Raw genomic sequence first — 12,620 nt, forward strand, 5'->3', positions numbered from 1 at the left:
CCTCAGTAGGTGGCAGCGCCCCGTCTGCCCCCGCTGCCTCGGAGGGCCGCTCAGATTCTGTCCACCCAGGCGCGGGACAGGGCGACTCCCCCGTGGCGCCGTGCCGCGGCGCCCGGTTCCTCCCGCAGGTCGCCGAGGGCGCCGGGGCCTCGCGCCACACCTGTCCGCTCCTTCGGGAGGCCCCGGCGCCGCTGCTGCCGGCCCCTCGGCGCGGAGCCCTGTGTCCGCCGTCGCTTTGATCCCGGGGGCCCCGCTGGATAAAAGTCCCGGGCGGCTCTGCGCCAGCGCCAGAGGGGAGGCAGCCGAGCCGGGCGTACCAGCGGGCTGGCGCTGGGCGAGCGACGCCGAGGAGTCGGGGCCGCGGGGCGGCCCGCGCCGGCCGCGGTGAGCGCGGGGCTCCGGGACGGTTCGGGGTGGGGGCTGCGGCCCGGGGTCCCGGTCGCCCGCGGGCTGCTCTGGCCCTGGGCGGAGGGGGGCGAGGGGGACCCCGGCGGCTCAGGTGAACGCGCCCCCTGAGTCCCCGGCTCGACGGGCTCGGCCGGCTGCGTGGCGGACGGAGCTCCCCCCGTGCGGAAAAGCCCCGCTCCTTCCCCGGCGGCCCCCGCCCGCCTCCCCCCGCCTCCCCTTCCAGCCGCCCGGGGGCGGGGGCGGCGGCGCCGGGCTGGCCGCGGTGAATGAGCCGCCGGGGCCGCCGGGCCGCGCTGCCCCCCACGGAGCCGGGCCGGGAGCGCCTCCGGCGGCCGCGGCGGGGTAGTCCAGGCCCCTCCGTCAGGCTTGCGGTTTGGGAAGAAAAGGCGATGCCTCCGCCAAGAAAAGAGCGAGCGCGGCCCCCTCCCCCTCCGCCGAGCCCGGGCGGCGGCGGCGGCGGCACATCTAACGCGCGGGCACCCGGGCCGCCGCGGCCCCCGCAAACTACGCCCAGGCTCGGCCCCCGCCGCTCATTGGCGCGGGTCGGAGCCAGCGCACCCAGACCTTGCGCTGCCCTCGGCCGGCTGCGCGCGGAGCCCGAGCTGCCCAGGCCGACGGCGCCCGGCCCCGAGAGCCTCGACGCCAAGCCGCTCGCGCCTCCTCGGCCAGGCCCAGTGCGGGGAGCGGTGCGAGCGAGCAGGCGCGCCTGGCGCCCCGCGGCCCGGGCACCCCCGGCCCGGCGTCCCCGCCCCCGCGCCGCCTCAAGGCCGCCCGCTCTCCGCAGGTGGCCGCGGGCCCGAGCGGCGCGGCCATGGGCCGAGGGGTGCGCGTGCTGCTGCTGCTGGGCCTGCTGCACTGGGCCGGGGGCGGCGAGGGCAGGAAGACCTGGCGGCGCCGTGGCCAGCAGCAGCCCCCGCCGCCGCCGCCCCCGCCCCGGGCCGAGGCGGCGCCGGCGGCCGGACAGCCGGTGGAGAGCTTCCCGCTGGACTTCACGGCCGTGGAGGGCAACATGGACAGCTTCATGGCGCAGGTCAAGAGCCTGGCGCAGTCCCTGTACCCCTGCTCAGCGCAGCAGCTCAACGAGGACCTGCGTCTGCACCTCCTGCTCAACACGTCGGTGACATGCAACGACGGCAGCCCCGCCGGGTAAGGTCCGCAACCGCCCGCGCGACCGGCGCGCCCCTGCCGGTGGCCCCGGGGCCGCGGGCCGTCTTGTCGCCAGTGGGGTCGCACCACCGCCTCCCTGTTTCCGCCCAGACGCACGGAGTATCTGCGCTGGACCCTCCTTGCTGGCCTCAGCGGTGCTCGCCCCGGGGAGAGGGCTCCCGTCGAGCCTCGGAGGCGCTGGCCCCGGAGAGGGCCCGGCTCGGCGACCCGCCGCGCGGGGGGTGGGGCAGCGATTGAAGCCCTGGTACCAGGCCAGCCCGGGCACTGACCCCTCGGCCACCGGTGCCCAGCCCCTGTGCTCGCGTCCTTCGGTCCCTGGGCGGGGAGATGGCGGTCCGAGAGTGGCCCTGGCTCCAGCAGGAGGAGGCGACACAGCGGGGCGGGGAGAGTCCTCCCCCGTACTCCCACCCCCACCCCAGCTCGACTCGCCCCGTCTGCTGCCTGCGGCTGCCTGGACTGCCAGGGATCCCAGCCAGCCGGAGAGACAGGCAGGGGGCGCAGGTGGGACGGAAGAACCTGGGGTGCGGCATTCGCCCATCTCCAGCCCGAAGTAGATGAAGGAAGGATACGAGGCTGGGGGTTGGGGAGGAGTTGGGGGCACCCATGCCCTCAGCGACTCCACAACACGAGGAACGCAAAGTTAGAGCGGGCCTCGGTAGGACGGCTGCGACCCGCCTCTGTGGCGCCCGCGCCCCTCCACGCCCGCCTGTCCGACCCCAGTGCCTCTGCCCCACGCACACTCTTCCAGCGAGGGTGGTTTGCACTCTCCAAGCGCCACTGCGAGTCCCAAGGAGAATCCCCAGCCCCAGTGAAGAACCCCCTCCCCCACGCCGGGCCTCGGGCGCCGAAGTTACAGCGCGTCCCGCGCGGGGCGGGCCGTGGGGATTTTCCACGGACCACACAGCCCCTCGCCGCCCTTCCCCGCCCCGCGAGCGCCATCTCCCGGGACTGGCCGATGCTGGCCGGGCCGAGCGCGCTCTGCGGGGGCCTGGCCGCTGGCGCCCCCGTGCGGCGCGGGCGCTCGGCGACAGGTGGAATGACCCTTTCCTCCCCGGAGCTGGGCCCTGCAGCCCAAGCTGACCACCCGCTCTGCCCGACCTCCCTTGCAGCTACTATCTGAAAGAATCCAAGGGCAGCCGACGGTGGCTACTCTTTCTGGAAGGTGAGTCCCAGGGGGCTGAGGAGGCGGGTTGGGCGAGGGTCCCCTGGGCACTGGACCCTGAGGTGGTGGCTGTGCACACAGGAGGCTGGTACTGCTTCAACCGGGAGAACTGCGACTCGCGGTATGACACCATGAGGCGCCTCATGAGCTCCAAGGACTGGCCACGCACTCGCACAGGTCAGCAGGCCATGGAGTGCCCAGGAGTCCCCTGCTGGGGGAAGGGGGCTACAAACCTGAAGTTCTGGAAGAAGCCCCCTTCCTTCACTCCCTAGAGCCCCAGAGAGGCCCCACCCCATCCACCCCTCCCCTCCCCCAAGGGTAGGGAGCACTCACACTCACCCTTATTCCACAGGTAACTTCCCAGGGCTCACCGTGCCTGCGCGGTACGTGGTCGGTCCCTAAATGAAAGCAGTTGGTGGAGTGGCCATGCCAGATATCACAGCCTGGCTGGGCATCCTGGCCATGGTGACTCTGTGCAGTAACTAAACTCGTCCATTCCCCACTTCCCTGGCCACCCTGGTTCAGGCAGGTGTCACCACCCACCTCCTTGCTGGGGCCAAGTAGGATACCCCCACATCCCCAGCCTTCCTGCCGTCCTCATCCCTGCATGCCCCCTCCCCCCCAGAAAGACCCACTGCCTCTGTCCTCCCGGCCACAGGCACGGGGATCCTGTCCTCCCAACCAGAGGAGAACCCCCACTGGTGGAATGCCAACATGGTGTAAGAAGGGGCAAGGGGTCCTTCCTGGGGGTCCTGTCCACGGAAGTCCTTCGTGGACAGTCCTTCCTAAGGGGGCTCTTAGGGGGGAGTCCATCTGAGGGGTCTTGTCCTTGGGAGGATCTTGTCCTGGGAAAGATCCTTCCTGGGGCAGGGGTCCTAACCTCAGGAGTCCTTCCTGGGGAAGGTGGTCCTTCCTGGGGTCCTCGGGCAACAGAGGAGCATGGCTCACGTCATCCCTGTGTCACAGCTTCATCCCTTACTGCTCCAGTGACGTCTGGAGTGGAGCTTCATCGAAGTCTGAGAAGAGTGAGTCCCCTGGCCTCCCCCTCCCTCCCCCTCCCAGAGCCAGGGCAGGGGAGATGGAGATTCTGGGGAAATACAGACTTTCAGCCTCGTCACTTCCTCTAACCCTTTGATGTGTCCCAGGGTGCCCGTCTCCAGCACCCACTGGCTGGCTTGTACATGGCAGGCCTGACCCTTGGGGGGCCTCGCTTCTGGGTGTTCCCTGGGGAAGGGCCCTCAGAACAGCCTTGTATACCTGATCCACCTCCCTCCAGTCTACCCCAGCCCCTGGCCTCATCCCCTGGAAGACCCTCCAGGCCCCCAGCTCTATCCCTCCCCCTTCCAACCTGGGGGTAGGAGGCCTTGCTCTCTGCCCAGGCCCCCACTCGAAGCATCCTCCTTCCCCGTGCAGACGAGTACGCCTTCATGGGCGCCCTCATCATCCAGGAGGTGGTGCGCGAGCTTCTGGGCAAAGGGCTGAGCGGGGCCAAGGTGCTGCTGCTGGCAGGGAGCAGGTGGGCTGGGCTGGGGCTGGGGCGGCAGGGTGCCCATGGAAGGGAGAGGAGGGGGCTGAGCCTGGGCAGACCCGCGGCCGGGGAGAGCAGCATCCTAGGGTGTCCTGGAGGCTTGGCCCCCACGTGCTGTGTAGGAGAAGCTGTCCAGAGGACTCTTCTGGAACCGTGGTTGTTGGATGTGAGGGAAGCCTGGGACTGCAGTGACCTCGGTTGTTGGTTAGGGGTTATCTGTGAACCAGTGTACCTCCAAGGCCAGGGGTTCCACCTGTTGGCCACTGTATCACTGCGGGCGTGTAGGGGACCCAGGGGGACATCCGAGAGCTAGATGAAGGGGCCTGGGCCACACAGGTCATTCTCACTTTCCGATGAGGAAACAGAGGAAGGGAAGGAGGGGTGGGAGAAAGTGGTATGACCTGACCCTGGGTCAGTGCAGCCCCCCTGGCCCTTCTCTGCCTTCAGGACCCTGATGAGCCCACGAGTCTTGCCAGGAACCCAGACAATGTTGGCAGTTCAGAGTGCATGGGGATCCCTGTCCCCTTGGGATGGGCTTGGGGCTGGGTGGGCTCCGTGGGAGGTGAGCATCCTTCCACGTCCACCTGGCCTGACGTCCCACCTTCCCTGCAGCGCGGGGGCCACGGGGGTGCTGCTGAACGTGGACCGCGTGGCCGAGCAGCTGGAGGAGCTGGGCTATCCGGCCATCCAGGTGCGGGGCCTGGCCGACTCCGGCTGGTTCCTGGACAACAAGCAGTACCGCCGCACGGACTGCATCGACACCATCACCTGCGCTCCCACAGAGGCCATCCGCCGGGGCATCAGGTGCCCCGCGAGGGAGGACCTGTCCCACACTCTGGGGCCCTGCCTGGCCTCGTGGCCCCCCGTGCAGAGGGCCCAGGGTGGGTGCAGAGCGGGTGGCCAAGCTTGTGGAAGACGGGGGGCAGCTAACCTGCCGCGTGTGGCCCAGGTACTGGAATGGCGTGGTCCCAGAGCGCTGCCGGCGCCAGTTCAAGGAGGGCGAGGAGTGGAACTGCTTCTTCGGCTACAAAGTCTACCCAACCCTGCGCTGTGAGTGGGCACGCAGCGCGGGGGGCGGGGGGCAGGGACGGTGTCCAGACTTTCTCCCCCTGCTGACAACCCAGCTGGAGTCAAGCCCTAGGAGGCAGGGCCCGGAGGCCACTGCCCCACCTGGGAAGGGTGACAGAGTCATCTGGGTTTGGCCAGGACTTTCCCAGTCTTGACACAAAAAGTCCACTCGGTTCGAGGCAAACCAGGGTGGTAGGTCACCCGGCCACACCCACAGTTGAGAATGTGCTTTAGCCTGGATTCCATGCCCCTGCGTGGTGCCTTGGCATCCCAGCTCTACGCCTGGGGGGACGTTGTCACCACATTTTGGTCAAAGCAGAGTCCCTGGGAACCAGGCCAAGGTCGGGGTGGAACAAGACACCTCTTCAAGGAAGGGTGCTGTGGTCGGGGGTCTGGCGGCTGGCACCCTGCAGGGAGAGCCTGGCTGCCACCTCGGGACCCCAGGCCTGGGGGGGGGTGCTCAGCAGGAGCTGGGGCCCAGCTGAGCCGTCACCCTGGCCCCAGGCCCGGTGTTCGTGGTGCAGTGGCTGTTTGATGAGGCCCAGCTGACTGTGGACAATGTGCACCTCACGGGGCAGCCGGTGCAGGAGGGCCAGTGGCTCTACATCCAGAACCTGGGCCGTGAGCTTCGAAACACGCTCAAGGACGTGCCGTGAGTGCTGGGGATCCCCCTCAGACCCCTCTGCAGTAAACCCCTCGACTGAAAAACAGAGGCCTCCAAGATGGCAAAATAGGAAGTGGCCAAGTCGTCCCTCAGTCGGTGATGAACTGTGGCCCCCTAGATGGGAGTGGGACCCAGAGTGAGAGAGAAGTGAGCCACTGAGACATCAAAAGACACGGAGGAGATCCACGTGCATGCTGCTAAGCGGAAGAGGCCAGTCTGGGGAGGCTGCTTGTGTGATTTTAGGTCTGTGATGTCCTGATAAAAGCAAAACCCTGGACACAGTAAGAAGATCAGTGGTTTCTGGGGGCTGGGGGACGGAGGCATGAAGACGGGGGACACAGAGGGCTTTTAGGGCCTAGAAACAGCTGGGCTGGTACCACTCTGGTGGAGACCTGTCATCACACGCTTGTCCAGACTCATGGAAGGTGCAACACCCAGAGTGAACCCTGATGTGAACTGTGGACTCTGGGGGATGGAGATGAGTCATGAGTCAGCGTAGGTTCCTTGGTTGTAACAAAGATGCCATCTGATGGAGGCTGTTGCTCATGAGGGGCTGTGTGTGTCAGGGGGCAGAGGATAAAAGGGAGCTCTCTACATCTTCGTTCCACTTTGACGTGAACCTGAAACTTCTACAAAAACTGAAGTCGGGGGGAGGGCATAGCTCAGTGACGAAGTGAGTGCCTAGCAGGCACAGGAGGTCCTGGGTTCAATCCCCAGCATCACTTCTAAAAATAAGTAAAACCTAATTGCTTCCCCCAAAAACTAACAAAAAAAACTAACATTAAAAAAATTAATATAAATAAACCTAATTACCTCCCCCAAATAGATAAATAAATAAGTAAATATTTTTTAAAAACCTTAAATCTTTTTAAAAAAGAAGAAAAACAAAGTACTCACCTGTCCAGGAGAGCCCCCACTCCGAGCAGGATGTGGAGGCCAGCAGGGACAGGGCTGACGAGGGAGCATGAGGGCTGGCACCCTGGCAAGAGGGAGGGGGTAGCCAGGCGGAGGGCAGGGGGAACTGAGACCTGTGGGCTCTGGGGCAGGGAAGGGGCTGAGGTGGGAGATGGTTGCTCACAGGCTGTCTTCTCCTCAACAGGGCCAGCTTTGCCCCTGCCTGCCTCTCCCACGAGATCATCACCCGGAGGTCAGTGGCCCTTGCCCTGGGACAGCTCGCATCCCTGGCTCTGCTCCAAACATGAGGCGCCCCCACCCCAGCATGCCTGCCCTCCGCCCTCCCAGGCTCTGGCTCCTTTCTGGGGCTTTCAAAGCGACTTACATACCAGCTGTGTAGCAAGGATTCTGCGGTAGCAAGGCCGTCCCCTGATTGGCCCCTCCCCGAGTGACCCCCAACCTGGGTTTCTGTCTGTAGCCACTGGACAGACGTCCAGGTTAAAGGGACCTCGCTGCCCCGGGCGCTGCACTGCTGGGACAGAAGCCTCCACGACAGCCACAAGGCCCGCAAAGTCCCCCTGCAGGGCTGCCCAGTCCACCTGGTGGACAGCTGCCCCTGGCCCCACTGCAACCCCTCCTGCCCCACCATCCGGGACCAGGTCACGGGGCAGGAGATGAACGTGGCCCAGTTCCTCATGCACATGGGCTTCGATGTGCAGAAGGTGGCACAGCAGCAGGGCCTGGAGCCTGGGAAGCTGCTCGGGATGCTGAGCAGCGAGAGCTAGTGGGCCCGCCCCCGGCCGCCCTGCCAGGCCCTCCTTCCCTCCTGGGACAGTGGCCAGGCCGTCCCCACCCTGGGTCTGGACACCCCCCACCTGCCGACAGCCTGCACTGCCTCCCACTGCCTTCGGGGAAGGTGGGCCTGCAGTCAGCCCCTCTGCGGCCCTGGGACGCCTCCCCCGGCTCCCCCTCCCCGCCACCGCCTCCCCCCACCTTGGGGAGCCAGAAGCACCAGATCCCTCAGCCCCTGGCCCAGGAGCCACCTCCCAGCCAGCCCCCACCCTCTCCCACCCTTTTGTATTATTTTATAAAGTGACTTTTTTATTACTTTAATTTTTTTTAAAAGGAAAATTAGCAAGAAATATATGGTGAATGATATTGTTTTGTAACATATTTTTTTTAAATAATGAAAAAAAGGATAACAAAAGAGACTCGCCCTGTAGATGTGTTTATTTGAGGGGACACTCTGCCCACTTCTCACACCCCTCGCCCAACCCTGACTCCCCCCCCAACCCAAGGGCAGCAGGGAGACTGGGGGTGACTTTGGAGCCTCCTGACCTCTGACCCCTGCTCCTTCTGTTCATCCATTTCCACAATCAGAGGTCACAGGCCTGCATCAGGCAGCCCCTGGGAGCGATAAGCTCCCTGTCTTCTTTATTTTGCTCTTGGGTGACAGTCACAACCATTTCTAAGTGCACGACTCACCATTTCCATGTCCACGACGTCGTGTCTCCACCAGCAACCTCCAGTTTCAAAACTTTGCCACAAACGCTCCCTACCCAGCCAACACTTTCTTAGAAGTTTGAACTCTGTTACTCCCCTCGGTCACACGTGCACAGGGTCCAGAATCTGAAAGGTGCAAAGAGTGGAAGGGTGAACATTCTCCCTCCAGTCCGGCCCCCAGGTCTGCATCTGTGGCCAGTTCTAGAGGATCCCGGCCTCCCCGTGTACACACACACACACACACACACACACACACGACTGCATGCCTGGTTTCCACCTCACCCTGCATCCTGGGGCCACAGAGAGCTGCAGGCAGGTGGCACCTTCCGGGTCAGCAACGGGCGTCATGCTTCACCCTCTTTGGGATGCTGTGTGGCGGGCCCGAGTCGCCATCACTGCACGCGGGCCAGCGTATCCGTTGGGTGCAGGTCAAAGACACCCCTGCGGTTTGGGCGACACACTGACGGGCCCTCCCTGGAGGTGGCTTGGCCAACGGGCACGGTGCCCTGGGTGCTCCTCTCCCTGCATTTGGGGCCCCACGTGCATTGGTGCACGATTCCTTCCCGTCACCCTGCAAGTAGGTCTTATGATAAACTCAGATGATAGGTAAAGAAGCTGAGGCCCAGAGAGGTTCTGTGAAGTGTTGAGAGGGACAGAGGAAGGAGTCAGCAGGTCAGCCTGGGCCCTGCTCCCAGCCTCTGAACCACCCCCACCCCCAGCTGCCGCCTCTGCAGCTCTGTTCCAGAGTGGGGAGAATTGCCAGACACCCGGCCGTCCTCTCTCCCCCACCAGACCGGGGATATGCCCTGCGGGTGCTCAGCTCCAACTCAGGCCCACTCAGCACCAGCATCGGCTTCTCCGGGGGGAACCAAGTGACCCATTCATGGTCTCCTCCATGGACCACTCACTTCTCCACAGTCTCCAGGGGGAACCCACGGAGTCTCCAAGGCCAAGGGAGATGGTGAGGTCAGGGATGGAGCGGCCAAACGCTGGAGATGAAAGAAGAGTTCCCCAGTGCGGCTGCTGGTTTTCGAGAGCAGCCCCTCCTCGGCCTCCCAGGAGGACCATGAACAGGAATCTCCGTGCAACCCACCGGCCGTGGGTTCCCAGCGGGAGGAGAGGCTGGAGGACTTGAAAGGGGCCTGGCCGTCACCAGTCTGGGGAGGCTTTGCTCGGAGGGAGCAGCCGCGCTGCGGTCGGAGCTGGGCTGGGGGCCCCGGAGGCGCTGGCTGGACAGCAGTTGTTGTCTGTTGTCAGCAGGCGGGGACATCACACACACAGAGGTCCTCACTCCGTCCGAGGCCAATGAAAAGGATCAGAGGGCGGCTTTGTGTGTCTCGGGCGTGCCAGGCACACAGAACACGACACTTGTGGGTCTGGCCCGATGGGATTCCACCCAGTGAATAAACCCTTCCTCCCATGTTCCTGACAAAGAAGAAAAGAGGCTCAGCCTACTTCCGGCCTCTGTGTTTTCCCCGGGGGACCAGCGGCAAAAGGAGCCCAGGGCCCACGAGTACAGTGGGGACCAGCCAACCTGCAGGGCTCGGCGCGGCCATCGAGGGGACATGCTGAGCTCTCCTCGCCCATGACCCGGCTTTTCTGGCAATGCTGCTGCTGTACGAGTTCCGCATCGTGTGATTCCTGTAGTGGCAACAACACTCCGGACAGGGGCAACCAAGATGTCTTTCAGTAGATGAGTGGGTAAATAAACTGCAGACAACAGTTACTCAGCGTTAGAAAGAAATGAGCTGCCAATCTGTGAGAAGACGTGAGGAACTTTAAATCTATGTGACTAAGGGAAGGAAGTCAATCTGAAAAGGCTACACTTTGTGTGAGCCCAACTCTGTGACATCCTGAAAAAGGTGAACCTATGGACACAGTGACAAGAGGAGTGGTTGCCTGGGGTAGGGGTGGGGAGGGAGGCATGAAGACGGGGAGCACAGAGGGCTTCTAGGGCCGAGAAACAGCTCTGCGTGGTACCGCACTGGCAGAGACCTGTCGTCACATGTTTGTCCAGACTCACGGAAGGTACAACCCTCAGAGTGAATCCTGATGTAAACTGCGGACTCTGGGGATGGAGATGAGTCAGCGTAGGTCCACTGATGGTAAAAAATGCATCACTCTGGTAGGGCTGTTGATAAGGGGGAGGCTGTGCCTAGTTAAGGGCAGGGAGCCGGGACGGCAAAGTGAAGAAAGGTGACTGCTGGGGATTTGTTCTCAGATTCTGAAGGCGCCTTTCAGAGAAGGAGCTGAGAGTAACTGGGAAAAGGGGAACGGGTGGGACCCAGGCCCGGGGTCCTCCCCTCACCCTCTCCTGCATCTTCCGGCTGCATTTCAGGGGAAGACATGGCCTGGCCCACCCAGTGGAGCTGGAAGAGCTTTCCCCAGGGGTTCGTGGCACTTGGGTCAGGAAATCTGGTCCCAGGAGAGGCTCTGAGGACCCTGGTCTGGGCGTGGCTCCCTGGAGAGTTCCAGACATGCCCCTTCTGGGGATGGGTGGCTGCCGGGACCAGGCAGCTCAGGTTAAGCAGCTTGTTTCCTTGTGTGAAGAGGACAGGAAGGAGCCCCGAGGGCATGCACCTCCCTTCCCAGGGAGCTCCAGCAGCTGGTGCTGAGTCTGGCATGGCTGACACCCGAGATTCCTCCCACACCACATCTCCCGCGTGGTCTTCCTGCCGAGGGTGTTTAGCCAGGATCCAACCACGAGGAAACAAAGTACACATCGAAAGAACCTGCAAGGCTGCTTGCTGGGCTCTTCAAAGCAACAGTGTTGTGAAATAGAGAAGTGGAGGGGGAGGGCGCAGCTCAGGGGCAGAGCATGTGCTCAGCAGGAAAGAGGTCCTCGGTTCCATCCCCGGGCACCTCCGTTAAAATAAACAAATAAACCTGATTACCTGCCCCCCAAATAAAAACAAACCAAAAAATGTGCAAAGACAGAAAGAAAGAAAAGGTTCTTCTGTACAGCACAGGGAGCTATATTCAATATCTTGTAATAACCTTTAATGAAAAACAATATGAAAATGAATAAATGCATGTACATGCACGACTGGGACACTGTGCTGTACACCAGAAATTGACACATTGTAACTGACTACATTTCAATTAAAAAAAAAAAGACTGCATGCAATCATGGAGCAGAGGAGGGACTTTCTCAAAGGAAAATAAAGGTATTTTTAGCAAAAAAAAAAAAAAAAAAGGAAAGAAAAGAAAAGAAATAGTGGAGACCATTCCAGAACAAAGGGAACAGACACACACAACAGCCAGATGCATGATTCCAATCAGATCCCGGAGCAAAAATTCAAAGAGCTATAAAGTGTATTTTGGGGACAGGTCGGGGTACCTGAAGACAGACTGTGTTCTAGGTGATCATGCTTCAGTTCCCCAAATGCCATCGCCATGTTCAGGTTCTGTAGGGGAACTGCCTTCTTCTCAGGAGGTGTCCGTGGAAGTATCTAGGGGAGAATTATTGTATCTCTAGAATTAATTAATGTTATTATTTGTTATGAATTATCACTGGAGAGAGGGATAGTCAGACCACAAACAGGGCAAAATATTAATAATTCTCGCATCTGGGAGAAAGAGGTGTGAATTTTCATTGCACTATTCTGCAACTCTTCTGTAAACCTGACATTTTTCTAAATGAAAAGTTGGGGAAATATACATAAGGATGTGCATACAGTCGTCCCTTGGTGTCAGAGGGGGACTGGTTCCCAGACCCCCCAGGATAACAAAATCCACCAACGCTCAAGCCCCTTGTACAAAATGGCGCAGTATTTGCATATAACTTATACAAATCCTCCTGTAGACTTTATTTTTCAATTTTATCGTTTATTTTTTTCAATTTTTATCTTTCATTTTTTTTAATCTTTTATTTTTATGGCCTCATAGCTTTCCCTACTCTTCAATATTTTTTGAAGATTTTGAGAAAGATAGAATGTTTGGTAGAATACACATATGAAGCCATCTGGTCCTGGACTTCTATTTTGGGGGAGGTTTTTAATTAATGTTTCAATCTCTATTAGTGATCAGTCTGTTAAGGTTTTCTAGTTTCTCCATGGTGCAGTCTTGGAAGACAGCATGACTCTAAGAACTTACCCATTTCTTCCGGGCTGCCCAGTTGATTGGCGGGTAGCTCATCGTAGCAGTCTCTCTGTTTCCCTGTGGTTTTCACGCTCCCGGAGACTTTAAGTCATTTCTGGATGACTTGTGATGCCTGATGCAAAGTC

The 12,620-nt window shown here is 61.1% G+C and overlaps 1 protein-coding gene and 1 long non-coding RNA gene across 3 annotated transcripts; one reads left to right on the forward strand and one right to left on the reverse strand.

The window, feature by feature from the left end:
• The first annotated feature begins 297 nt into the window (after window positions 1–297).
• On the forward strand, window positions 298–8,082 carry NOTUM (notum, palmitoleoyl-protein carboxylesterase). Its single transcript, XM_032456515.1, has 12 exons — window positions 298–384; window positions 1,193–1,554; window positions 2,685–2,737; window positions 2,819–2,914; window positions 3,396–3,456; window positions 3,704–3,762; window positions 4,151–4,253; window positions 4,878–5,069; window positions 5,215–5,315; window positions 5,838–5,985; window positions 7,097–7,144; window positions 7,370–8,082. Exons 2-12 carry the CDS (start codon window positions 1,220–1,222, stop codon window positions 7,674–7,676), a joined length of 1,503 nt encoding a protein of 500 aa, XP_032312406.1. The 5' UTR covers window positions 298–384; window positions 1,193–1,219; the 3' UTR covers window positions 7,677–8,082.
• Window positions 8,083–8,115: 33 nt separating this feature from the next.
• Window positions 8,116–11,287, reverse strand: LOC116656690. 2 transcript variants are annotated; one of them, XR_004311573.1, is made up of 5 exons: window positions 9,929–11,287; window positions 9,488–9,819; window positions 9,303–9,383; window positions 8,677–9,027; window positions 8,116–8,520 (listed from the first exon to the last, which is right to left on the reverse strand). It is a non-coding gene; the product is annotated as an uncharacterized LOC116656690 (long non-coding RNA). The 2 variants fall into 2 exon arrangements; XR_004311572.1 differs by having other exon boundaries at window positions 9,303–9,819.
• Between the last annotated feature and the right edge of the window lie 1,333 nt (window positions 11,288–12,620).

Source organism: Camelus ferus, chromosome 16 (assembly GCF_009834535.1).
Source record: "Camelus ferus isolate YT-003-E chromosome 16, BCGSAC_Cfer_1.0, whole genome shotgun sequence".
NCBI classification, from domain to species: Eukaryota; Metazoa; Chordata; class Mammalia; order Artiodactyla; family Camelidae; genus Camelus; species Camelus ferus.

What these genes read in the sequence shown, in the direction of transcription:
- NOTUM (XM_032456515.1), top strand. Translation starts at nt 1,220, where the DNA reads ATGGGCCGAGGGGTGCGCGTGCTGCTGCTGCTGGGCCTGCTGCACTGG. An exon ending in GTGGCTACTCTTTCTGGAAG is followed by an intron (nt 2,738 to 2,818) that starts GTGAGTCCCAGG and finishes CTGTGCACACAG; the next exon opens with GAGGCTGGTACTGCTTCAAC. An exon ending in AGTCTACCCAACCCTGCGCT is followed by an intron (nt 5,316 to 5,837) that starts GTGAGTGGGCAC and finishes CCCTGGCCCCAG; the next exon opens with GCCCGGTGTTCGTGGTGCAG.